This window comes from Chiroxiphia lanceolata, chromosome 19, assembly GCF_009829145.1.
Source record: "Chiroxiphia lanceolata isolate bChiLan1 chromosome 19, bChiLan1.pri, whole genome shotgun sequence".
NCBI lineage: Eukaryota > Metazoa > Chordata > Aves > Passeriformes > Pipridae > Chiroxiphia > Chiroxiphia lanceolata.
Genome location: NC_045655.1, coordinates 12,480,889 through 12,508,465, shown reverse-complemented (window position 1 = coordinate 12,508,465; position 27,577 = coordinate 12,480,889). Strand labels below are relative to the sequence as shown.

The 27,577-nt window shown below is 45.0% G+C and overlaps 1 protein-coding gene and 1 long non-coding RNA gene across 2 annotated transcripts in view; one reads left to right on the top strand and one right to left on the bottom strand.

Annotated features, from left to right (window-relative positions):
* The window catches only part of ASPSCR1 (ASPSCR1 tether for SLC2A4, UBX domain containing), a 37,533-nt gene extending 10,484 nt beyond the window's left edge, over positions 1-27,049 (bottom strand). The window contains exons 1-12 of the mRNA XM_032707086.1: positions 26,936-27,049; positions 26,809-26,864; positions 26,040-26,151; positions 22,196-22,296; positions 15,778-15,835; positions 14,900-14,973; positions 13,701-14,139; positions 8,334-8,473; positions 6,808-6,889; positions 5,952-6,018; positions 5,033-5,095; positions 4,677-4,729 (exon numbers count right to left, since the gene is read on the bottom strand). Coding sequence (XP_032562977.1) covers positions 4,677-4,729; positions 5,033-5,095; positions 5,952-6,018; positions 6,808-6,889; positions 8,334-8,473; positions 13,701-14,139; positions 14,900-14,973; positions 15,778-15,835; positions 22,196-22,296; positions 26,040-26,151; positions 26,809-26,864; positions 26,936-27,034 — 1,344 coding nt within the window. The 5' untranslated portion in view covers positions 27,035-27,049. The remainder of the gene's footprint in view (positions 1-4,676; positions 4,730-5,032; positions 5,096-5,951; positions 6,019-6,807; positions 6,890-8,333; positions 8,474-13,700; positions 14,140-14,899; positions 14,974-15,777; positions 15,836-22,195; positions 22,297-26,039; positions 26,152-26,808; positions 26,865-26,935) is intronic.
* On the top strand, positions 26,096-26,954 carry LOC116796463. Its single transcript, XR_004360364.1, has 3 exons — positions 26,096-26,259; positions 26,363-26,495; positions 26,851-26,954. It is a non-coding gene; the product is annotated as an uncharacterized LOC116796463 (long non-coding RNA).
* Positions 27,050-27,577: the final 528 nt, after the last annotated feature.

Below are 27,577 nucleotides of genomic sequence, written 5' to 3'. Positions count from 1 at the left end.
GCGGCCAGCAAAAACAGCAACAACAAAAAAATCAAAGCAATGCCTTGAAGTCTTTATGGGTTCCAAAAACTTCATGTTGCTGCCAATCTGTGTGTTCACTATACTGTAAATACACACAGATTTTGGGAGAATTCACTTCAGACAGTTCTTTGAATCCAAGTATCTTGGCAAACAAGTCGACAACATTTGTCTTTCTTCTTGGTTTTGCTTCCAGCGTAAAGGTTCTCCCTTCGCTGTAAGTGATCAAATTTAATGAATATGGTGCCAATCTTATCAGCTTGAATGGAACAAGAGGGTGGAGAGAGCAGAAGTATTGATAATACAGTACTCCGCCATCTGCAGTCACTCCTGTTACTGGCTTTGGCGCAAACTTCAGTAATTTATAAGTATCTGAATGCTCAAATGTGCTCACGTTACTGCCTCAGACACCATCCACTCTTCACTACAGACAGTACCAAGGTAGTCTGCAGAGTGGAGGATAGCCCACTGCTAACTTAGGACCTGGGATAATGTGAAAATTAAATGATGAAAAAAAATCCAGAATGGCAAGATACACCATGGTAGTACCCGTTTTGGAAAAACCAAGAGTCAGGTTATGCGCAGGCATCTCTGCAAGGGAACCACATTAGGTGCCAAGTATCCCACACACAGCACTTGAGGGAAAAGCAGCAAATTTTGGCAGTTACATGATACAACCTGACAACCTTAAAGAGATGTGCTACCGATAAAGACAAACTTCCTCCTGAACCTTTCACACATCCTCCAAATACAACGAAAGCTTGAGCAATTAGCTGTTCCATGACTTTACTCATGGCTCCCCTTTCCCTGTGATGTCTGGAAGAACTGCACACTCCACAGCACTTCATTCACGTTCACACCCTATATACCACAGCACTGTTATTCCAGAACAAGCTTTCTCAGTACAGGGGTGCTGGGTACTGTCAGGTTACCTTAGAGCAAAAGCTCCTTTTCTCCCAGCCCCAAAGCCACATATTTTACAAAGCACCTGCCTACTCTCTTTACAGAGCAGCTTTTTCTTTTCATCTCCCTCCTTCCAGATCAGGGAACAGAAGGGGAGCTCTGACTAAAGTTCAAAACGTTTCCCTTCCATGGATCACAGGATGCCTGAAAGGGGAAAGGTCTCCACCAAACCCCTCTGCAGAGAGCCCAACCCCATCTGGGGCAAGGCCAGGCCCCGCAGGCTTCTCTGCAGTCCTCAGCCCTGCGGGGACTCTGGCCCATGCAAACCTCTTCCCACACTGAAGATTTCTCAGCTTGGAAGGCCGTAACATCAGGTGAAAAGCAGTGCGCAGGTCCCCATCCCCAGCACTGCCCCAGTACCACAAACATCCCCTCTCTCTCTCCTGGTCCAGGCCGGGGATTTTTTTAACAAGAGCCCTGAGGCTCAGGCAGTGCAGCCCAACTGGGAGCAGACACCTCTAAACAGGGCATCCAACAGTGACACAGTGGGCACGGACACAACAGCCAGAGTGATTTCTGCACTCATTTCCACCCAGAGAAGAAAGGCCCTTCAGCCCCTGCCAGGCACCCGGATTCCAGCAGAAGGGAAAGCCTACCCGAGCAGGAGACATTATGGCACAGGGCCTGCACTGACATGGTGAAAGTTAGAGAGGAAAAAGGATTTACACCGGCAACAGGAGCAAAGCTTCACCCAGAATCACCCAATCCAAACAGAATGGCATGACAAGATCTCAGCAGGAATTGATTCTTTCCTGTTTGATACTTCATCCAAGTAAAACGCTGATAAACACATAGAAGCATTCCTTCCATAACAAACCATGACCTGAAAGGGACACAGTCTACATGTCCACTGGCATTAAACACAGCTCTTCCAAGGACAGAAGAACCATAGGCAGAGCCAAGTCCGTTCAATCCAGCCAGTATCCTAACAGTGAACAACAACCAGATGCACAGAGAAGAGTATCCTTGGTTATATATGTGATACTTTCCCCTAATAATATTAGCTAGCAATGATTTTCAATTCAGAAGCTTCCTGAGATGGTTTCTATATATTAAGACAGTCTCACTAAATATCTTCCCTGAACTTGTCCAAATTTCTCTCGAACCAGTATATACTTCTAGTATATAGTGCCCTACGACAAGCAATTCTACGCTTCAGTTTTCTGACGCATGAACAACTGCCTTCTTCCATCTATTCCAACTCCTGCTTGCCTCCCTTGATGCCACTCACTCATACGAGAGAGCAAGAACTCAATCCATTCCAGCTTCTCCTTGGCATGTTGCTCCTTTTCCAGTCACATCTTTTGCAGACTGACCAGTTCTAGCCTACTCAGTCTTTCTTTGGACAGGAGACATCGCAGACCTCTGATGATCCTCGCTGTCCTCCTCTGCAGCTTCACCACTTACTTTTGAAGATGCAAGACCAGTTCTGCATTAAGTTATTCACCCAAAACCTGGGTCTATACATAGTGATGCTCTCTATTTTGTTCTGAATACTTTGCTTTTGGGAAGGAGACTTTTGTCTTAGTGTGATTACTGTTCAGTAATGAGCTGATGATTTCATCACCTTAAGACTTTGCTCCACAAGGTAACGATCAACACAAGAGCTCACTGAGCCATGTATGACGCTCTAATTATTGTCCCTGTACATCCATCACATTTACCTATGCTGAGCCAGCTGGGTAAGCCAAAAATGCCAAGTCATGCAACTGTTAACTAATGTGATAATAATCTCTTCACAGCGTCATGTTACAATCCCTAAATAATATTCTAAGCATGAGATTTTACTTGCTTTCCACATTTTGCAAGTAATTGTAATGATTTTGTGTAGTTAAGGCTGTGCTTAAAAACTCCATTTTTACTTTAATTATACTTAAATTCTCCATGTAACCACTTCCTAATTAGTTTGACTGTGCTGTGATCGTATGTGGCATGAATAAAAATGTATCTTAAATCAACTTTGGATTTGATACCCTTTATCTTAGTTGGACACTATTCATCTTTCGTATTGAGAGAGAGGATATGAGAAATGAGAAAATATCCTTCCTTAAAACAGGCAATTTGCAAACAATTTTCAGCTTTCAAGCATAGTATCTCTAACAGTCCCAGCTGTGTACCAACGTCAAGGCTTCGCACTTTTGCCATGTGCCACAGCAAGCACTGCAGTCCAAGGAAAGTCACTACACCTGGAGATGTCTGACACTAAAATCAACCAGCTTCTTCAACAAGTTGTGATTTCTAATGAAGTCTCTAAGACTGGGCTGTAAGGCAACTCCAAGTCTTTACAGAGCACTACTTTAACACATTTTTTGTTTCAGGGAGCTGCCACAAGGAATGAATTCCACGGTACATGTCACAATTAAGAAACTGGGAAATTGCCACATATATAACAAGCACCAGTAATGGTGCCAGGTACGGAACAAAGGCTTTAACACAGCAAATTAAATAAAATTCCTGCCATAAAGTTTCTTTTTTCAAAGACAAGAAGGTGTAATTATTCCTGTGGTGTTTCACTGCACAAGTCATGTTTCAGAAGACATCCAGAGAAACATGAGATGTGCATTGAGAAGGAGAAAATAAAAGAACAGTACTGCAGGGTGGGGGAGGCAGGGAAGGGGTAAATAAGCAGAGGATTTCGAACTTTTTAGAAGACAGATCAAAGCTAACAAGGCACCCACAGCCAGCACCAGGGGCTGGGTGAACAGGAGGCAGATACAGGCCTGAACATTCAATCCTCTAAAAGCAGCTACACGTGTATCTCTTCCACATGGCCTGGTCAGGAAGTTGTGGAACTTGGAAAGCTCCACTGCAAACAACTTCAGAGGCTAATCCCTACCTAATTCACCATGCTGCCTGAAAAGTCTCTTTCTCTATCCCTCTCCCCACCCCAGTCCTTCTGCTCCCTCGGGGGCATCAAGCAAGAATTCTCACTGCAACTGCATGAGCCTTTATTCTGCAGGATCTCTGATGCATCAGTCTGAAAGGTCTATGGAATTTTGAATGACAGAACATTTTAAACAGGGTGAGTCTGGGGCAAAGTCACTGGCAAAATCACTCGATCACTCTCTTAACACCTGTGATTTACACAGCCAAGAGTCTCCGGCCAGAGACTTCAAGGCCAATTTATCTGACACTTGTAAAAAATCTCCAGGAATCTGAATTTGAAAACCTGTATTTCAGCCCTTGAGAAAAATTACACACAGAGGCCATATATTCCTCAATGTACACACTGACTTGAAATAAATTCTCACATAGTGATTTCAAAAAGGTCAGATTTTTGTCTACTGTGGCCTCTAGCTCCTGCTGTAGAAATCGAAAATAGTTCCCTTTCCACATCCAGTCTCACATCTCTTACTCTCCTAGCCCAGCTACAGATAGAGCAAACAGCTAAGCTCTTGCAACACCAATTCCAGGTTAAAAACAGCTCCGACTCCGCGTGGTACAGAGTGTGTGTACAAAACAATGCGACTCCCCCACCCCTGCCCCAATGTGCCCGTGCCTATTGCTGCACAAGGTGGACCTCTTCTGGTGAAGAGTTTGTGCTCCAAAACACCTGTTCCATTAGCCTTGGCTGAGCAGAAGCCTACAGGGATGACAGCATTACACAGCTTCTTTTGAAAGTAACTACAGCCTACGGCAGGGTTAAGGGGAGGACAAGCCAGAGAGAATCACAGAGCACACGTGTGAGTCCTTACCTCAAACAGTGTCAGACTTTCATCGTTCAAGATGATTCTGGGAGGTGCAACAACTGAAGTTAAAAAACAAGTTACAAAGCAGGACCACCCAGCAACCAGAACAGCAAATACAGCAGGCATGGAAAGGATCCCCACTCCCTGAAGGGGTGACATGTTCATATGCCCACAGAGGCTGCTTCGTAGGCAGAAGCATAACATGGCTAAGGGAGTAGCTTATACCTTCTTTGCACTGTGAGGCTGTGTTTAGGGAAGGCATTCCTCCCCCAGTCATATCTCAGGCATCAACAGATCCCACACATACCACAGCTAGGAACAGGCTTTGTAAAGTAAGGCCAAATATTACCAATAGCACTCACACAAGTAAAATGGCAACTCTGCATCGGCAAGGTGGCTTCTTACAAAGTCTCTCAAAATGCCAACTGTGGAAAAAGGAGAGAGAGGTTTGCTGAATTACACTTGTTTCTTCAAATATTGGGCAAAAAGGCTGATCTGTAACTGCAGAACTGCCCTCTATAATGTATGGAGATTGACTTTTCCTCCAAAGTACACTGTTGCTATTACAAATCTCTTGTAGAAAAAACAAGCAAACAAACCAACCCACCAACTAAACCACTTGGACCTGCTGGTCCCTTATCAAAATCTGGAAAATCCAACAGCAGCTACAGAGAGCAGCCAAGTGAGACTGGTAACTACTTATTACTTCATGTTCCACAGAAAATTATCAAAAAACTTGTGCAGGTAACCATGGCTGCCAGTTGAGAATAAGATCTCCAGTAATAACAGTAAGAGCTACTTGGTGCATGGCCTGATTGTCTTTTGTGAACTGACAGAGCCAGAAAGGTTCATCCCCTCTTAGTATAGTAGCTAAAGCTTCTTTTTCTTCTTTCCGCTTTTTAGGGCTTGTTTTGGACTGGGGAAGGGGGTGTTGTTTTTCCCCCAAAACATTAACACAGAGGAAGTGTGGAAATGCATCCCAAAACACATCATTTGGACACAAACAAGGTGGATAGCAAGTGGGACGGCTTCCTAAGCACAAATATTTTGTCATCAAGCAGCCTGACAGTCTCCATCAAGTAGCCCTTAGCTAAGTGAATTAGCCCAAACGCTCTTATTCCATTCAGGGGCCCTGCAAGGACAGTGTAACTGCCTACTGCTGCTTTTTCAGAGCTGTTTTACTTCCCTGGACAGCAGAAATACCTGTCCAAGGCCCTCTCTCCTGTCATGGTGAGAGCCATGAGCTGCACCTGCACGGGCTGAGGGGGTGATCGGTCTTACCGGTTTCACTGGGATGGAAGAAGCCCTGCAGGACGTGGCGGTCTGGAAAATGAACTCTCAGCACCACCTGAACCAGAGGCAAAGCACATTGGGTCAGTGGTTTATCGCTGCTCTGTAACACCTGTCCTTGCCTTAGAATCTGCAAGTTGGTGGTTCTGGGTTTGGTGGTTTTTTTGAATGGCTAACAGTGCTGTGCAGCTTCTCAGGGAACAGGGGCTGTCTGGCTTTCAGAGGGGGCAAGAGAGCTCATCTATCAAAGTGTATGATGAAGCAGCACTCAGACATCAGGAGCTCCCTGTGCTAAACAATGCATAAACAACACAGACAGTCCCTCTTGGACAGGGACAGACAGTGTACCAGCATTCTGAAGTGTCCACAGCAGCAGGAATCCTCTTGCCATACCTCTGAAGTAACTCAGACCATTCTATTTTCAGCATTGGTCAGAAAGCACTTAACTTGAGCACTGCATTAGGATCATATTTACAGAGTAAAATAAATCCACTTGTAACATCAAATCATTTGACTTTCAATGAGACCCTAACAAAATGTCTACAGAGGAGAGGCAGGTAGGAAAAGTCAGTCATACAGACTGTTGTGTGCGCAACAGAAAGATTTTGAAACATCTGGAACAGAACAGAAGGAGTTATACTGCCTGTCACTCAACCATGTGATTACAGGATAGCTGACTCCACAGGGCACAACTGTTATGCAAGTCCCACAAACAATTAACAGGGACAGGAATTTGAAAAGTCTTCCTATAAGCAGAGCTTAAGAGCCTGTTGATCACAACTGAATCCCAAAGTTACTCAAACTTCAAGTCTGGACTAGCCAGAGAGGGAAAAAGAACATATATTACCTTTGGGTAACGCTCCAACTTCTCCTTCAGCTGAGATTCCCTCAAAGACTTTGTCATTAGTGGAGCCTCTTCCAGGCGTTTCCTAGAGACATGGGAAGAAGACAAGATGTCACTTCTGTAATTTTATGACGTATTTTTACTTTATTAAGACAGTATCCTTAAGGTCCAAGCAGGGCTGATGAGAACTGCTCAACTGTTCCATGCATCTCTCATAGCATTTTCCCCATCTCCTGTGGTTCTTATCCCAAAATCTCACATATGAAACTATTGAGCATCAGCATCAATACCATATAAAATTACTTTTATTGTACAAGTTTGAAAATAAGTTCACCACAACAGCTGCCAGAAAAGATCTTAAGAAGAGGAGGGGAAAGTTTGTTTAGACTACTCGAGAAGAGATTAATCCAATAAAGTAGAGACTAAGGTTGGACATGATTATTCCAGGGAGGGAGAAGAGCTACTGAAGTTAAAAAAACAATACTGGGACAAGAAATTAATAAGCATTACTTAGCAACAGGGAAACAAAATAAAAATGAGAAGTTTCATTCAAGAAGATCCTTCAAGAACTGGCACGTAGACTGGTGTGCTAAAAGAAATAGTGGGTGCAAAATAAAAGTCTACCTGCATTTAAGATGAAACTAACTTTAAGAAAATAATTACGTATTTTCCCCTAAGTAATGAAATCAGCTTAGACCCAACAGATCCCATGTTCAGCTTCAGTCCCTTCTCTTTGCACTTAATTCTGAATAACCAGTGTGTAACTTGCCTTTATTTTTATCGCTGGCTGTAAGGGGAAAAGGGATTACAAGCATCAGCACATTTGAAGATTAGGTCTTTTTTGAGGGGCCTGTATTCCAGTAACCCCCAACCAAATTGACTCTAAATTTGTACCACTAAATACTCCAGACCCACAAGCAGCAGAGCAATTTTCAGGTCAATCTATATACTCATGTGGATTTCAGTGGCCTGTGGGAAAAAATGTCAGCTCCAAGTAAAGAGTTCAACTCAGACCAGGTTACAGTGTAAAGAAGACTGTTCAAAGTCTTGGAGAATTATTGTAATGTTTAAAGGAATGCTATGACCCACTTTAAATACATTCCTGAAATTAATTTCTTTAAGGAACATACAGATGGCAAAATGCTGCTGTGACTGGAAGGCCAGTTTATCTTAATCTGAGTTTTTATCGAACTGGAGTTCAATAAGTAAAACCATGAATATTTGAAAGCAAGCTACTTGAACAGTGAGATACATAGTTAGTCAGCTTCCTATACTTCCTCTGTGTGTATGTTTCTGTTCCAAACATTTTCAGGTCTTGACTTGTGGCTAAGTCCGATTTTGCTTTATTTCTTTTTAGGTAATGTCTCAAAGTTGGTCTCCTGATGAGGTCTAATAAATGGTTAATTCTGCTACCTAAAATACAGGGTCTTTCTTACTGGCCAAAAATGCAACAAGCTCTGCTGGTCACTGTTGCTCTGCTCAACGACAGGACACAGCACAATCTCACTCACAACAGAAAGGGAACTTGCCTCTCACTCTGCAGCTGTGCCAAACGCTTCCGTACATCATCCACTGTGACTTCAAAGAATTCATCAGGAAGCTCTTCTGGGCCATCAGGAAGTTGTTCCAGTAGGTCTAAGTGACACACAAGGGGCTCTCGTTCTACAAGCTACAGAATAAAAATTAGCTTCAATTAGTTTAAAATGCACTGTTTTGCTTATCCTATAAGGTTCCTGAAAAAGAGTAACAGGACTGTATTTGCAAACTGAAATACAATCACTAGTGTGGAATTCCTGGCACTCAGATCAGACATAGAGAGGTTGTCAGTGTTGTCATTCTTTACAGCTGATACAGCTTCAGGCACGAACCCCCTCCCAACAGCAGCAGGGATCTCTATTGCCAGGTGAGTAGCTGGCTGCTCTCCACTGTCAGTACAGGAAACTCAGGATAATAACCTCAGCAGTCACCTAAGGTAAGGAGAGAGAACTCCTTTTCAGGGAGTGCCTCTTCACCTACAATACAACGGTACTTTGTGGCCGAACCACACTTTAGCAAGTTACAAGCACTCAGAAATGACTATCCCAAAACCCTACCTGACCCCTCTGCTCTACTCCAAACCTCTTTCAGTCTGTAACCATTTCCTTGCCACTCTACAGGCAGCACACAACTTACACAGGTGTTATCCTTCATTCTACAGACTATAGTGCCCTTGGAAGCTTTTCCATCCACCACGCACTCCTGGCTTGCATTGTGTCTTGTGTTCTCTTTGCTTCACATTCTCTTGCCACAGAGCCAACAGCCAGGGCCCACTCCTTTTCTCCTTACTCTAGGGAACAATCCTTTGCTTTGGTAAGATAGTTTTTGATCTGTTCAGCTCTCTGAACTAAACCACTGCATGGATCCATTGCACACCTTTCAAATTTTTACCCTGGTGTCTGCTGTGCAGAAGGGTCCCTTAAACAGTGAAAATTCTTTTTGTTTTGCACTTACAAAGTACTTTGCACTGAGATCAGCCTTTGGTGCAGCCAGAGCACACAGATGAGAGGGGAGCAGTTCTCTGTAGGCATCAGCTGCAATAAAGGTACTTAATACTGGCAACTTTCCCTCCAGCCCAGAGGATCCATGCTGCACAGACACCCCTCTCCCCTGCCCAGCAGGGCACAGGCAGCCTGGCTGCCTGCTCCCCTGGCCTCCAGAGCCTAGAGCTGGGCGTCACGATGGCAAACCTTCCAGCAAAACTATGGCCTGGCCTAGGCCTGTGGCTGCAGTTATGAAAAAAACAAAACAAAATAAAAAAAAAGCCAACACCAAGACCCACAACACCAAAAAAACCTAAATCAAAGCCCCAGCCACTTAGACCAAGGTGTCCTATTTGCCATCTCTGCAGGCAGCAGGACATTATGGATCCCTCTCCAGGAAAGGTTATGTGCTCGCTGCTCTCTCTTACGCCCAAAGCAGCAGCTGTGGCTGTGTGTGAATACAAAACATGACCAGAGTCAAGCACACAAGAGGCAGTTACACCTCCTGGCTCTCACACAAGTCAAGCTTTCTAAATTCCAAAACGGTTTAAAGGCACAAACATACAGAACAGCACACTGAGGGCTACAGGAGATGAAGGGAGGACACAGCCCGTGGCTGAAGAGGCCCGTAGGAACAAAAACTTTGGTAGTTAATTCAGCATTTCTTCCCAGTCAGCTGTCAGCCTAACACGGCTGTAGGCTCTGTGAATGAACCCACTGCCCATTTCTTCTCCCTTCATTCCCTCATACACTCTTTCCAATCCTAATTAACACTCCTCCCTCCATCCAGTCTCCCTTCCCCCAGGCCCCTTGGGAACAGGAGTCTTCTCAATTGTCAAAAGCACAACACAAATTACAAGGCAATGTTCACTCTACTTGTGGGCACTAAAGGGTAATTTGAGAAATTAAAAGAGCGAGGTTGTGTGGGTGGGACCCTTGGCTACTTTTAGAAAGTTGAGCAGGGTCAGCCCTAACCAGCGGGTGAAGGAGCCTGATTGCAGCTTTCCCGGGGCCCAGGGAGGGGGAGGTGCCCAGTGCTGCAGAAGGGACCCCAAGCGCCCAGGACCACCCTCTAGGAAGGAGGGGTGCTGTCCCATGATCCAGTGAGGGCACATCTACATCAGAGGTCAGAGAATTAATCAGGCCTCCCCAATAACCAGGTATACTTTAATCTCCTTAAACAGGTTCAAGTTTCATTTCGTTCTAAACACCTCCTGAAACTGGACTTCTTCCCAAAAAAACCCCAAACTCAAAAGACTGAGGAGGTGTATCCTATGGCACGTTGTGAAGGGTGCTGGGATATGATGGAGAGAACTCCCAAAACCTCCATTAACAAATCCTAAAGTTACTGTTTAGTAATGGCTCTAACAAGCACTTTAGCAAATCCCAACAGCAGCAAGTTTCCACAGGGAAAAGGCCAACCCCTGTTCAAACCATGGTGACAGCTAAAGACTGCCACCAAGGCACAGAGAATCATGACATGGCAGAGGGCAGACATATTCCAGTCCTAAGTGTTCACTCCTCTTCCTTGCTGCGGGCTCCAGAAGTCCTGAAGTGCAGACAGAATCCAAAAACTAACTTCCCACAACGAGTACAGAAGAGGCTCCGCGAACACCAAGCCACTTCCCAGCCCACTGCAAAGCCAATGTTTTCTGCAACTGTAACGAAAGGTGAGCATTTCCTGTAACAATAAATGGCCACCACATGGATGTTCTATCTTCCATTATGTAACCTGGAAGAAAGCAAGCTGTGCGCTTTGATGTCCTATTTCTGTCAGAGATCTCTTCCAAGAGCCAAAGATGCTGTGTTAAAGTTTGGCAACTTCCTTCTCCAAAGTCTGTACTTCTACCAAAGCTACCTCACCCTTTCCACGGTGAGGCTGAAACCACACGTTCACAGCAGCGTCTATGTAAGTGCAGTCTACACGACAAAACCAGGTGTCAGGGAGAATGCAATTCACTCTGTAGTCACCACTCTGGACCCAAGGAAGCAGGTAAGCTGAGGAAAACTTTTATTTCATTTTGGGTGAAGTAGTGGCTATAGTGCTTTCCACAGCAGCAAGCTCTCCCCAGCGACCCGCTTCCTCCCCACCACCTCTGGGAGCCCTAATCTCGTGGGGAATCTGGTGTAAAGTTACTTTCTAATAATTAACGTTCTGACATCAAAGTCAGCACGCAGCTGTCTGTAAACCATCTTTAGCCCAAGAAACGAAGGGACGCCGGCACAGATTTTATCCAGCCTCTCTCTTCAGCTTCAAAAACCACACACAGGCAAGCATTAATGGGAAGATTCCTTTATAAAAATGGACCTTTGATGTTTAAAAATAATTTGTTTTGTTTTGGGTTTTTTCCTCGGGACTGAAAAGGGACAAAAAGCAGATGCCATGTGGCTTGCCCTGCTTGGCTGTTGCTGCTGAGAGTAAGGAGAGCAGAGGATGGCAGGAATGGAGGAGGGAACAAAATGTAATCAATCAGCAGCAAAAGCACCAGAGATCAAAGGGCTTGAAAGCAGCCGTCAAAATCACATGCTGTTTAACACAAGGACAGAACCCCCCCAACAGAATCTGCAGCTGCTCCCAAAGCTGTTTTCAGACTGGAAGGGCGGCTGGCTCCAGAAGTGCCTCCGAGTGGTTTGAACTGGACTACGATTCTGAGAAAGACATCAGTTCCTCAGAGTCCTTCAACCACCAGCACTCAGCCCGTGCCCAACACCACGGCTCCACGTCAGGCTGTGAAGTCAGTGAAATGATGGAGGGAGTTCTGCCCCTCCAGCCAGCGTGCAGAGAAGCACGGGCAACAAGACTGGTGAAGGATACCACCACAAACCCTGACACTGCTCCCTCCCCTCCCAGGTACAACAGAAACTCCTCCTTTACAAATCGCTCATAGGTGAGAGTGCAACTCTCACAGCCCACTAAACAGTGGGCTGGGTGACTTGTCCAGTCTCACAAGCAACACGTGAGACTGGACAAGTCACCCAGCCCACTGTTTAGTTTTCCAAGCTCAGGGTCTATTCTAAAATGTGAAATAACACTGATTAGACGGACCCAAACATGTTTCTAATATACCAAAATATTCACCACTGGGTTGGCAAGGCCTCTTTCTGTTACTTGTGCAGTTCATAACTGCTCCAGAGTCCTTCCAGGGTCTGGTTTCTGCTCCTAAACAATTCAGAACTCATCAAGAATGAACTGCAACCACAAAGAAGTCAACCAAGGTGGAGTCTCTACATCAACAAGAAAACATCCACAGTCTTGCTAAATTCCTCCTGGACTGAGCTCCCTTTGAAGCTCCCCAGGCATCCTTTACTTCTATTTATAGTTTTTCACTATTCGATCCTGGCTGGATCAGAACCAGAGAAGAATTCAAACCTCTAACTCTACAAGGTACCAAAGAGGCAGAAACAAGGAAGGGGGTCTCTGAAGACGAAAGCAGCCACAGGAATGATGTGTGCAGTGAAGGAGCAAGGAAAGAACTGGTCACTGAGAATCCAGAACGTGAAACTCATAGTGCACAATAATGAGGAGTAAGTTATTAACTGAATGGCTCCCGTGCTTAATTTTACGCTGCTTTCCAGACATACCCAACCTTGCTGAAGGCATTCAATTCCATACAGCTGCCCTACAGAAAGCACACCTCACATCATTCCCAGGTCACCCTGGGATGGCATCACAGCACTCTTCAGCCATCAGTTCTGGTATCTCTACATGGGCTCAAGCATTTCTAGTTTTCACAAACACAGTTTTACTTCAGAGACATCAACAAAGGAGAGATGTGCAATTCGTCTTTCTAGGAAGGGGTTAAAGAGAGGTAGACTTAATATTTAAGAAGCAAGATATTTTAGATCAAGACAGAAAACACTTCTGTAAGCAAGCAGAAATATAGAAGTAAAAGGATGAAAGGTTTCTGCTTCATCTGCAATATTAAGAAAATTAAATCAAAGACCAAACTCTGCTCATCTTTAGCAAAACTACACATCAGATTTTAAGAGACAAACAAGTACCTAGGGCTCAGGCGACAAAGTGGGCGTTGGTTCATGAAATCTGCATGAAATTCGAGGCACAGAGGTGTAGGCTCTCCTGGACTGCCATTTAACGCAGCCGTGTTGTTTCTATTTGAACCACTCATCAAGGATACCTAAAGGTTTAAAGTTTTGCTTGCCTCTGGACAGCAAATTCTTAAGCTCACATCCTTCCTATTTCCTACTTCCTTACTGAACTCAGGCAGAACTGTATGTCACCAAGGTACCTAACCCTATGACATGGGGAAAAAAGGCTTAAATCTGGAAACATCTTTTTCCTCATGGGAGCTCAGCCTCAGGCAAGGCAGGATAAAGACAAGCCCTCATTGCCCAAACTGCAAACACGTTTTCCCTTACCTGTTCTCGCTCCTTTTGAAATTCTTGGCTGTTCTTAGACTTCTTTGGCTTAGAAGGGCCTCCAGGGCTGGAAAAAGTTGTTGGCATCTTTGAAGATGGCATATCTAACCCAAAGGATGGTGTAGCTACAGAAGAATCCCCCAGATGCTCTCCATCTCCAAAAAAAGGAACAAATGGGGTATGTTCGGGCTCTGAGGAAGGCCACAGCTCCTCCAAGCTAGCATGAGTTTCTTTAGTCGAGTCTTGCTTGTGTGTGCTGCTGTTTAAAGACATGGCCACATCCCTGTGGTCCAAGTCCTTTGGGAATGTGGTTGCTTGAGGTAGGAGCACATCCTCTGCTCCCTCCATAGAGTGTGGCCTCGCTGTTGGCTCATTACAAGGCACCATGGCGCCCACAGCTTCCTCCTGACCAGATGAACTGCGTTTCTTCATGACAACTCTTTAAGAAGACACCAACAGGAATAAAAATAAAATCACAATTCCAAGAGTATTGCCCTCCCCATTCTCAATGTGACCGTGACACAAAGGCAACAGCTGATTCAAATGCACCCCTGATTTAACAATTTGATTCTTCCAGACACTCACAGAGCACAACCTCCAGTTGCTGGGAAGGGAGGGGTAGGGGACCAGGGGGTTGTGCAACAAAACAGAACAGGAACCTGCTCCACCAGAAGAAAACTGTCTTCCAGGGAAAGACAGCAGTCAGTTGTAAAGCACAGCTTCTAATCACTCCTGCCTTCTGTAAATACTGCAAGGAGCTGGCCAGGAGATCATAGAAAGGTTGCCCCTGTCCCCACCTCACCCTCCAACAGACAGCAGGAACTGCAGGGGCTGGGAGTTCAGTGCCTGAGATCCAGAGCAGGGAAGAATGAAGTGGTAGCTGATTGCCCTCTCAGAAAGACTTTTAACTTTGAATTGTCTGTTCCAATCACAGAAAAAAAAAAAAGAAGAAAAAAAAAAAAAGAAAAGAAAAAACAAGCTCTTTAATCTGCACATGACTAGTCAGTGCCAGCATCTGCAGCTGTGGGAAGCACATCTGGGCAGCAGTTTGAGATAAACAGGCAAATGCAATAATTACTGAATGCCACAATGTTTGTAGTTTTCAAATTTTTTTGCCCCTTTTTTTGGTATTTGAAACAAAATAAATTCACCACCAGAGTGGAAAGGAAAAATAACGAGGCCAAACTTTGCTCTCCCAACTGACAACAGCACTGCCTCCAGTCAGGCCAAGTGATTTCAGTGTTGTCTTCTCCAGGGCATCTTTTCCTGATATCTGCAACAAAACCAAAGGAGAGTAATTATGGCCACTGCTTGCCCAGGAGAGCACATATAGTGCTCTCTCTAGAAAGAAGTCTGTATCAAAAGAAGCACCACACAGTACCAGAAACAGATCAAACTCATTCTTTCTACAGTTCTAAATCAGACCTGAATCTGTATTCACCTATACTGTTTTACCAAATTCACAGCTTATTAAGTGATCTCAAGGGAAGATGACCTACATGTATTTTTGTCCCATACACACACCCAAATGGGATCAAACTGCAGCAAAGCATTACTTCTACAGCAGAAGTTAAACGACAGACAGCACCTCAGAGCTGCAGGACAGCCGCCTTCCTTACATACACCTCTCATCTGCCTGCAATGACCTGTTCCAGGATAAAGACAATCTGTCCACAGAGGTCAGTGGGAAGTGAAGGGGACAGCCAGGGAGAGCAAATTCCATAATACGCACATACAAAATATTAAACAAAACTTTAATAGCAGAAGATCAAAACACAGAGAAAAGCAAATATTTATTAAAATGAAACCACTGTTTTGACTCAAGCTTTAAAGAAGTTGGAAGAAAAACACAAAACAGGTCATTGAGCTCATTTTATGGGCTCAGAGATCTCAACGGCCCAGGGTTCTGTTCCAAGAGAGCTTTTTTCCACACAGACACGTCATGCTTTGAAAAGACCAACATTTTTCTACTTCCCCTCTCAAGAAAGTTCAAAAGAAACACTTTCCAGGTTGGAAAGTAAAGCTAAGCTTTTTCTATTTTTAGGGTTGACAGTTTGAGAGGCCTTTGCTGCCTTACCTCATCTCGCATGTAAATACAGACTGGAGAGAATTCACCATGCTGTTCCATCAGCTCCCTGCAAGAAAGAGCAAAACACTGCAGCATCTGCACAACAGCCCACCCCCTCCAAAACCAGTGCAGAGTAACGGTACAAAGTGAAATCAGCTGGCAATACTCTCCTCCATTTTCCTCCAGCAATAACCATTACATAGTTCACAGGATCTCTCTAAGACATTAGGTAAAGAATTTGCTCCAATGCATTCACTTTTCCTTAAACACGGTCTAAAAGTTCAACAACAAAGCAGAAATAATTAAAGTTAATTCATAAATTAGTTGATCTTACTAGATAAATTTGAGCTCGTCATTCTTCGTGTGCCTCAGTACCCAATCTGGACATGACTTAATTACACTTGCTCTTTTTAATCCCTTATCTAAGTTAAAGACTTCTTTACTGTTTACAGTCACTGAACTTTCCCTGGGGAGAGGTCCATTTCTTTCCACATATGCACAGCAACAAACAGAATTAAATACTGCTCGAAAGCAAATAAACTGTGGACAAAGAATTTGCCTGTCTTAGTGTCAGTTTAAAAAAGAAAAAAGAAAGTAACCAAACAAACAAAAAACGGAACAGCAGAAACTTCCAGATTCTGGAGACCATGGAGAAAATAAAGGCAAAGGAAAGGCTGTCACTCTAGACAAAGTGAAAATCAACCCATATTTTAGCATTTCAGAGACACAGGACACATATTAGCAATTATGCAAACTTCTGACATGCCATCTGCAGAGGAAAACATAAGTGAAGATCACCATTAAAACAGGGAAAAACCAGTAACATGCTACTCTTTCCATTTTCCTCTAGATAACAATTCTGAGGCATTCCAGTAAAGAGAAGCTTTATTGCATATTCACTTGATCAAACACAGAAGATGGACAGGAAAAAGACATCACTGCCTTTCATAGCAAGTCTCAGTTCTCACCTAGCCAAGATGATGTGATTTCAAAAGGAAGAAAAAAAGGATTGGCACTTGCAGCAAGGAAAACCTCAGATGTCTGTAAAAACCTAAAAAGAGCCTTAAAGAATTAACCAGTACATTATGCTGAAGCATTGAAATCAGTGAGAGCATTAGATCCAACACCAGAAGAAACTCTCTTTCATGTTGGTCTCCACTCCAGCAAAGCAAAACTCAAACTGAAATCAGCTGAGAACGTGGTAAATCATGACATTAAGGAGAATAGTTTGCTTCTCGCTCCAAGCATACCAATGGTAAAAGGTGACTAGGAAAACACTGTCCACCCCGAGACAGTGGTGGTTTGGAAAGAGACTTGGCTGAATTCTCCCAAGCATTTTTTTCAGAAGCTTCAGATTCAGACATTTCAACCTAGCTCAGCCTGGGTAACTACAAAAGGTGAGAATGTTGCCCCAGGATATTCCCCATCAACACAATGAGAACTGATGAGGTTTATCCTTCTCCTTACACCCCAGCAGCTCTTGTTAACACATTCTGTCCCAAGCTCCCTGCCCTTGCAGTTACACCAGGATATCCCCTGGTAAGGAGCAGTATCTACCATCCGCACTGCAACAGCTGGTTTATCATCAAACGCAAAACACCGGCAATTCTTCCTCATGGTAAAATTCACTTGGTCTTACTGATCTCTGCAGTCCACTCTCAGGGAGGGAATGGCTTTCCAGTCACCCCACCAGGAAACCATCACCTGTGACTCGAAGAGAAACCACCTCTCTGCAAAGCAGCTGAGGAAATCCCCCTGGCAGCCCAGGAACACGACACGTCCTTGCTCAGCTCCTGAGGCCTCTGGAGCCAGTTCCTGAGGTCAGGTTGCCATTTTATGCTCAACTACACCAGCGTTTGTTACTGAACACCTGAGGAGCTCTGCAAATGACTGACAGGGTTATGTGAACACTTCCACTTAGCTGCCTCTTCAGCCACCAGATTCTAATCTCTGCAGTGAACTTCACAAGAAAAAACAAAACCTGCAGGACCCTAGCAGCCTTAAAAACAATCCAGTATTTTTCACTGAAAATCAGAAGTTTTGAAAAGATATTTCTACTTCAAGCATTACTCTGCATTGTTTCTAATTTCCCAGTAGCAGTAATAGCCACACCTTCTCCTAAATATATCCGCAAAACATTGATCAACTTGGCATTCAAGTGTCAAAAACTGAAGTAGGAACTCAGACTGCTTTTATCTAGTGCATCACTTACACCTATACTTGTACCCTCAGGGTATAGTCTCTATCTTGTGGTTAAATTTGTGAGCATTGTACCTGGGGGATGGGACAGGGAATAACTGTATGAACACGATATCAGTGGTCAAGGCTAGCTTCATTCTGACTTTTCCCGGAAAGGAGTTTAATTAACAGAATCCCACTACTTAAAACATTCTGCCTTCAGCATCATGTAATTTAAACACGTATTTCGAGATGCAATATTACCAGACACAAAGTTATCTCGAGGATTTATGTAGGATTCCTTAAGAACAGTCAAAATCCAAGCAGTCAATGAAGTGTCTAGTTCTGAAGTGACTGTACATTCCATGGTCTGTGCTGTGGCCACACTGACTGCTGCTGTTAGAAAGGCTTCTGCTTCATAGCTGGGAACTCCATAAACAGGCATGCAATAAACCCAATCATTACGGAAAGACCACCTCAGGACAGGGATAACATTTTCTGTTCAGGTAACAAGGAAATAACCCTTCCCACTTCAGCAACCTGCTTGCCCAGCAGAAGACCAGAGTCTGCATACCCAAACACATCTTACTGCTCTGGATGCAGTGGTTCTAAGAACCTAAGTATCACCGTAATGTTCATAGTTACTTAACAACAACAACAACTTTGTCAATATTATATCACTTAGTCTTTTGTTGTGTCCAAAATACTTCAGAAAGGAGCTCATTAAAAGAATACATATATACAATCAATGTCTTACACCATATTGTAACACAAATCTATTTAGCCCAGCACAAAGTGACAAAAGAAACTGAATGGGGAAGGAGTCAACCAGCCTACGGAGCAGCAGATGAAGGGAAGTAGCCATTAAATTCCATGACAATTCATCAAGGACATTTACACTTAGACTCAAAACTCAGCTGCAATAACATGTAAGTGAAACAGCTGCAACCAGAAGTCACTCAGGAGCGAAAGAACCACTGCAAAACTATGATACCCAATCCTTGAGTAATTCTCAAGAGCAAGAGAAGATCAAAGACTTCCAGATGGAGGACGTGGGGGAGCAAACCTGTTAAGCACAGACCAGAACTAAGACTTCTGTTTGGTTTAATTGTAGCAGTCTATATGCCATTTTGATCAAAAGGTTAAAACTTAAAAGCTTGCAACACCACAGTGGTATGGGACAAGGTGAGTCACAAAGAAACCCAGAGGTAGCAAATCCAAACTGAGCAACCTGTAAAACCAGTCCTGAGGGTCAGATCTAGTTTAGGAAAGCCAGGGGCTGAGAACTACTTCCAGACTAGCTGCAACACATCCCAAAGAGTCCCAAGGCACCAGTCTTTCAGAACAGTTCTCCCAGCCACAACGAATCCCATTGTGCAGAAAGTGACAGACACACCAGTGCATCCAAACTACTACATTCAAGCTTCAGACTACGAAACACAGTTAACTCTCCAACTCAAGGTGAACAACCAAACCAACACCAGAATAATCTGCCTCCATCTGTAGTTCCACAATTAGTTATTCTCTGTCAGGGACAGAAAGCCCTATACAATGCTCTGCAGGAATCAAGAGATTAAGTTTCTCATACAAAGGAGCATAATATTGTGATTCAAGACTCAGACTCCAACCTCCCTCTCTCCTCTGGCAGCAGTACCCGAGTAAGTTCCCAAGGCCAATGCCTGATGATGAAAGGCAGAAAAAAAAATCTTGTCTTTATTGGAAAATTGGAACAAAAGATCACCAAAGAGACTGGCCTTTAGCACACCATAGCAGGCTACTGTGCTCAGACTTCTCCAGGCAATCCAGGAGAGATACTCATCTCTACCTCATTTCCCCCTCATTTCCAATGAGTTTTGCTTCCAATTAGGATCAGCTGTATCCCTACAGGAATCCTCAATAACAGTGCACAAAAGATAAAGGACTGCTGAAACACAGAGAAACAGTACAGAATCACAGAAATGGCAGACAGAACAGCCCAGAGGAAAAAAAGCTTGAACCTCAACCTGCCTATCAGGAAAGGTGCATGATCACCATTCAGGAGAAAAGAACCCGAGGCACAATGGAACGTGCCCTCACCAAAGACCCATAGGAGAGCAAGCCAGTTTGACTTACAGAATCTAGTTTCATTCACTTTTCCAAAAACTGCTTTCCACTTCAATCCAAGCAACTCTTTGAGTCATCTTCTAAAAATGTATGGAAAATATCTAAACCTAATGAATGACACCACAGAATTAGCAAAGAGTCACAATTTCTATCAAAGATGTGTCTGAGTGTCCAGAGTGCAATCACTCCCACGTACAAGAGCCCACAAAGCTGCTGAAGCTGCCAGGCAGGCAAGAGTGGGAGACAGAAAGGCAGCAGCTCTCCCAGGCCTCACGCTCAAAGAGCAGACGACGCTGTGCACTCAACCAGCCCCTGCAGCACAGACTCCAGGCGAAGATCCCCAGAGACTTGTTTTTGTCTAACTCTTGGAAGCTCCTCCTCCAGCTGCTGCTAATCCATTACATGCACCCACCGAGGGGAAGCACACACATCAAACACACTGTCCTCTCTTTGATGTGCTCCTCTTCAGAAGGGGAACGGCAAGCAGATTAGATTCCTTCATGTAGTGATCTGACAGGGCCTGTAAACATCTTGTGCAAGGACTGCCGCACGCTGAGAGGAGGAGCAACCCTACAATAGCTTCCAGACCTTCTTCAGATCCAATTAGCCGAGATGGACGCTGGAAACCCAGGGGAAATTCCAGTGGATTTAGAATACTTCCCCTCACGCACTTAGAGCAGCTGAGCATTCCAGGAAAATGTCTCCAGTTGGAAAGTCCAAGGAAGGATTCAGCAAATATCAACAATTAGCTGACTAGTTAGTCTACGTGAATCCAAACACACTGAACAGCAGCTCAGCCCATGAAATCCATAAAGACGGCTGTAGATCCAGCTTGTTCTGTGACTAAGTCACACACAGCACCTTTGCTGCTTGTTGAACTTAATCAAAAGTTTGCAAAGTCCATCCAAACATCTCAGCTCAGCTTCAAGAGGACAGAAAACAGCTGTGTTCTGAACTAGTTAAGAATGCATAGCACAGTGCAGCAGTTAGAAGCTTAAGAGCAGCATGTAAATTAAGTAGTAGTATTACAATAACCTGTAAACAATAAAACCACTTCAAAAGAGCAAAATTATATAAAAAGCTCAAAATTTAAACCGAATAAATAGTCAACTAATGTGTGAGAAAGCCACACAAAGGCTATTTGTCACTGTCAATTATTAACACCCCCACCAGTCTAGCAGTCCCCAAACTGCAACAGGCACTCCTCTCCTCCCAGAGGGCACAAAGGATGTAGTAAGGGACAAGAGGGAACTTAAAACACTTCGGAAAATCATATCTGGGCTTTCTGGCCTACCTCTTTCCTCAATTAAAAGAATTCTTTTCTCTCTAGCATTTACATGAAAACGGTTCCTTTTGACTTCTACTCATAAGTCACAGTGTAGACCTAGTCCCCAACAATTAAAAATAGAATGGCCATCACAGCTTCAAGGCTTCATCTTCCAAGCCGCGAGAAAAGAACTGTCTTTCTTTGAGAAAAGTTTATCGGCTCGACACTTCAAAACAATACAGTGTTTTTAATTCAAAACTCAAGAGAGAACACTGAATGTAGACTGGACTCAAATAATAGGATTTCTAACCCATGTACATACTCAATAAACGTAGAAGCATAAATTCTTCCATTTAAGCAGGATCTAATCAGTCTTTTGAAGATTCCACATTAGCCTGCTGAGAGCTCCAGATTTCCCTGAAGAACTTGCACAACAGCAAGCCTCAAAAGCAACAGCAACTCATTTAAGAACCACCTGCACTACAGGGAACTGCAGCACAGAAATACTGGGGATCAAGATCATCCAGGCTGGCACCTCACCTCTGGCAGTAACTTGACTTCAAACACGTTTGTGTAAAAGGCAGGTGGGGTAACATATCCCAGTTTAGTAGAGCTGCTTCACAGTTTTAGCAGTTTGCTACAAGTTTATGCCCCGAATCAGGAGTGCTAGTGCAGGATTAAAAAATAATAATAAAACTATGGAGTGTCAAATCTGAAAGAGCAAGGAAAAGGCAAACATATCTGTAATAAAGGAGAAACCACAGCCAAATAACGCAAACTCTACAAATCTGAAGGATTCAGCCGGATCACCATAACAACAAGTAACTACTGCCATGCAGAGATCCATCCAAACAAGAATTTTCTCACTGCATTGCTCACCTGATTTTTGCAAAATGATTGAGAAGTTCCCACAGAGTCTGTTGGCAGAGGAAGGTGTCTTGCAAACGGGAGCCATCATCTAGCTGTAATGCTATCCGAACCTATTGGAAAAACACAGTGAATTCATCTGAAAATTGAATGAAAACTTTTCTTTCTTCACAACTTTTTAAAGTATTTCAGTGCTCCTTGTCCATATGTGCAGGCATTCTGGCCTGAATTCCAGTTTGTTTGGATGGACTTCTCCTGAGCATGGGGGAGGCCATCCTGGAAAACTAACCAGCTTTCAGGGGCCCCTCTTCCCTGTCATATCTTGAACTGGAACACTTTCAGAGAAAAGCTAGTGCAAACACCCCAAATAATGTGTCATCATGAGCAACTAAGATGTTCTGTTTTACACCAGATGAAACTTCACGGAAAGGATCTTCACACCTACATCAAACAAATACCAGTGAGGCAGAAAGGACTGATGCAGCTGCACAACTTAAAACACCAACACAGAGCTCTGTCCACTTCAGCATCAGTTTGCAGAACAACTTCCCTGGGGCAAAACAAGCAGAGTACTTGCACACCCACACAGAGAAAGCATGAATACAGTCCCCATCGATCCCTGCATTGCTGAAGACCTAAACAAACCATTACCAGTCCAACAAAACAACATTTGCAACTCACTAATGCTTTCTAATCACCAAACTTTGACATGCAATATGAGAGTGAAGTAGCAAAAAAATCTCAAAAATAATTCTGGATGTTCAGTTATCAAGTTCTTGAACACCTGTAGAAAAAGGCAAGGGCCAGCTAGCTGTCTATTTTAACAGGCTTTCTCCGACCTGGAATGTGAACATCCATGCTCATTAGCTGGTGCTACATGCACTTCAGAGAACTGCTTCCCCACTCCTCTCAAAAAAAACAATTCAAAGTATTTCTAAAATGAACACATGCTGAAGAACTTCAAACTCCTGACCATCTCAAGGGAAAAGTCTAGCAGCTGACCAAGAGATGGAGAATGGCAGTGCACTTCAGGTGTTCGTGTTTTTGGGGTTTTTTTTACCTTTTAGAGAATATTCAGCCTTCTCCAGAATGTCTAACTCTTAGGTTTTCCCAATTAGCTCACTTGCCTAAAGAAAAATCCTAAAAAAACCCATAGCCACTAGATGGAACCTGGTTTCTCCAGTCAACTACAGTTTTCTGAAGTCCACAGAAACTGGCCTTATTCCAAAGCCTGAGAAAGACGTTAGCCCAGGACAGCCAAAGACACTTTCTTTCATTCTGTGTTTTCACATGTCCCTACCAACACTTTCAGTCAGCTTCACTGTGAGTGCAAGATGTGTGTGCAAGCAGGAGGGCAGAGGGGGAGAGAAAGAGAGGGAGATGGGAAAACAGACACCACACACTCCAGCAATCGACTGTGATTTCCGCGGAGGAATATGTTTGTCATCTGCCTCAGCTCCCACCAATCCTCACAGGACTGCAAATGTTGATCTGCTGGAGACAGGAATTCTTCTACATAAAGGAAACAGTGGCATCATTAACAACGAGCCAACAGAACAACGTCGTTTCATCCCACCACTAACACAACCTCCTGGTTTCTCCTACGTGGGAGACAAGCCTTAGATTATACTCAGCAACAGCAGAGTGATGACAGCTGACATCACCATTCTGTAAGAATCCAGCCCAGAAACTCAGACTACCAGTTGCATCAGTTGTTGAGCAACAGTTCAAAGCTAAACATGTCACGAAAGTTCTATTCAGTCAATTAGAAAAGTCTCTTTAAAGACCCCAAGCGCTACTTAAAATAATAGAGACCAGTGACAATTATCATCTAAGTTTAAAAAACATTTAAACGAAAGGCTGACAACTTTAACACAAGAGCTGAACTCATGGTCACCTGCCATCACAAGTGGAAATTGTTCCATTTTTCACTAAAGAACTGTCTTATGGGAAACAATGTTTTCTACATGCAAAGGCAAATCCAAAAGCTTTCTATTTTTAAAATATCAAATTTGCTGAACAAACTCATAATTTATCGAAACGTGTATTCTGTTTCCAGGGTAACTGCTGTCACCAGAGGGAAGCACACCTACTTCCACCCACATTATCTTAACAGAAGATAGAATAATAGAAGACACAGAATCAGATTCATCCCAACATTACTGCAGCCAGCCAGAATGACCAACTCTGCATCTCAACTGACACCACAGCCCAGTCACAGCCACCTGCTGTTTTAAACTCCTTAGTCTTTGGCACATGCTCCCCGTGACAGGGAATTCTTTTAGTCAATTGTTCTGTACCAAGATTTTTCTTACACTGTGAAAATCTCCCAAGAGGAATCTCTGCTCAAATTTGTGGGACAGTGACTCTGTTCAGGCTCCACCCTTCATGCACAAATTTGCTGCATCCTCTCACCCCCAGGACAAAGCAATGAGCACTCTCAGAGAAGACTCACTTCTGTAGATTCTTCTGCTGAACTACAACTAAATAGTAACAACTTACACTTCTTTTAGCTCTTCTCTTTTGGGATCTAAACTAGTGATTCCATGCTATAACCTCTCTCCTACAGTGCACACAGTCCTTCTTACCCTTTCTCATAATATAACTTTGGGGGGAAAAAAATAAAATCACTGTTTTCCTTTAGTACCTCTCAACCTCCCAACTGGACACAAATGTCAGATAAAGTCATCACTGCACCATTTCAACAGAAACACTTTCCTCTGGACGACAAACTCCATTCCATCACAATCTTTCACTGAAAATTTTAAGCAGATGCTCCCAGTTTGTGGTATTTTTTTTAACTAAAGACGTCATTTGAAGCACAAACTTCTTTCTACCACAAAGTCAGAAAGAAGGTATTAGTGCCAAAACAAAGAACATGGAGGTTTTACAGAGAAAAACATCAACATCAGTGACCCCTAAAAGTACATTGCACACCCACAGTGAACTAGAGCAGAGATTCCAAAGCCGCCTCACAACACAAAGTGCACATTTCAACATATCAGTTTCTCTCTGTGACAGCAAGAGCAACTGCCTACAACAAACACCACTAACTTGTCAGCTTGGCTGACAGACATTAAGAGATCAGCACCAATAGACCTGAAACTTGCATAAAAATTGAGAAACTCCCCCTGAGGAAGTCAGAAAGAAGAGCGATGACTGTCAGCAATAGACAAATTTTCATTCCTAGGCTACTTAAATAAGACCATACATCACTTTTATGACATAAAAAGTTCACACACATTAACACCTATGTGTCACTTTAACAGTTATGCCTCCAGCCATTACAGTGACATGTATAGATTTTTACACTCCTAAATGTGGCAATAATTCCTAGAGAACACAGCATCCATAAGCCCTTTTCAAATCATACTAAATAGGGACATTTGGCCACTGCTGGGAACAGCACATGTAACAAAAGACTCTAAAGCTGTGTGAACACCCCATGACCAGCAATGTTGGGAAAGCAGCAAAAGAGAATTCTGTAAGAATTTGAGATTTAGTCAAAATCCAGAGGCAGACAACAGCAACTGAAACTGAAATTAGGAAAGGGAACTGAGTTAGTCATCAGTGATGCTTAAGTTCCTAGGCATCCACGACTACTAGTTTTTCAGCTCCCCAAATGAACCCATTCTCCTCCAACACACAGTTGGCACCACATGCTCATGCAGAACATAAGCAAAGACTTTCAACTACTAAATCACCACTTTCCACTGCACTTCAACCTGTCTTCAGCTGGTCTCCTGTACAGGCATTGGCCACACTGAGCTGTGCTCTTGCTCATTAGATAGGATGGGATCATATCAGCAGAACCGGTAACTCAACAAATCAGGTCACATTGTGTAAACAAACATACCATGGTTCCAGCTTCTGCTCTGTTAGTGACTGGCACCATCTCCAGCTTGGCATTGTTGGGCAGCCTGGCGAATCTCCACTGCAGTGACAGGTCCAAAACGCTCCTCTGAAACCTGAAGGAGAACATAGTCTTTGAACAATACAAAGTCCAGGTACTGAACAAGAGAATTCCCCAGAGGCTGACTAGAAGCCATGGAACACGATTCAACAATGGACAACTGGTAATTCAGAAAACAATCGTCAACAAAAGCTATTCTGTTCACCAAAACAGCTGCAGTTTGTAGAGGTCACAGAGAAAATACTCAAATGTATGTTTCTTCTTAGGCTTTAAAGAGATAAATAACAACTGACTACATAACCAAGCCTGGTTAAATACCAAGATACTCTTGTTTTAGTGCCACTCAGAGAAATGGCCTCTCGATTACGACACCATAAAGGCAGAGGGTCAAACCCCCAGGTAAGAGGGGAGACGGATGCTGCCACTGTGTGACCCGGGTGAGGTTCGCGCGTGGGGCCGTGCCCGCGGCAGTGACACGGGGCCTCGCCGCCCGTCAGCGGAACGTGGCACGGGGCCATCGGGAGGCCCCGACCTGACCCTCGGTGTGTGGCCCGGCCCCCAGCACGCCACCGCCCGCCGCGGGTCCGCCGGGCCCGGGACACCCCCCGGGCGGGCCGCGGACTCCGGCAGCGCCAGGCCCGGCCCGGCGGGCGGGGCCTCTCCCAGGGCCGCGGGCAGCCGGGCCCGGGCCCGGCTCCGCGACGAGACTCACTTCAGGCCGTACTCGCCGGGACTGCCGCCCTGTTTCCTGCAGACCTCCTCGAGGACCTGCGGAGAGAACAGAGGCGTCACGGCCGGCCCGCGGCCCCGCCGGCCCGCCCTCCCCGTTGTGGACCCACCTGGAGCAGGACCGTGCCGGGCCCCACCCGCACCGTGACCCGCCGCCCGCTGGGCGCCAGCACCGACACCGCGGCGCCGCCCCCACCCGCTGCCGCCATCTTCCGCCAGCGCCGGCCCCGCGCGGCCGGGGCGGAGCCGGCCCGGGGCCGTCCTGCTGCGGGCCCGCCCCGCCGCGGAGAGAACCGGCCCGGCCGGGTGGCTGTGGAAGCGTGTCCCGGGCGAGTCCCGGTCTGGCGGAGCCGGCCCGCGGCGGGACGGGCAGGCGGCTCTGGAGCCGGGGCCGGAGCGGAGCTGTCCGCCCGCGAAGGACGGCGGTTCTCGGAGCGCGAGGGGCTCGCGGCAGCAGCGGCCCCTGGCAGGGCAGACGCGGGGCGGCTCGGGCCGCTCCCCCGGCGAAGGGCGGGGGCGACCCCCGGCCCTGCCCGCTGGGCCGTGGTGGGGGCGGCTCCGGGGCCGGGCCCGCAGCTCCGCGGGGAGCGGGAGGGGAGCGGCCGCACGTCCCGCCGTGGCTGGCGGCGCTGCGTTGCCCCTTGGGTTTCCAATGTCGGGATCAGTCACCTGCTCCGAGGAAATAAAACATTTCCTCGTCGTACCGGGACACCCCCTCCGGCAGCGTAAGGGGTGACCCCGGACCGAGCGCA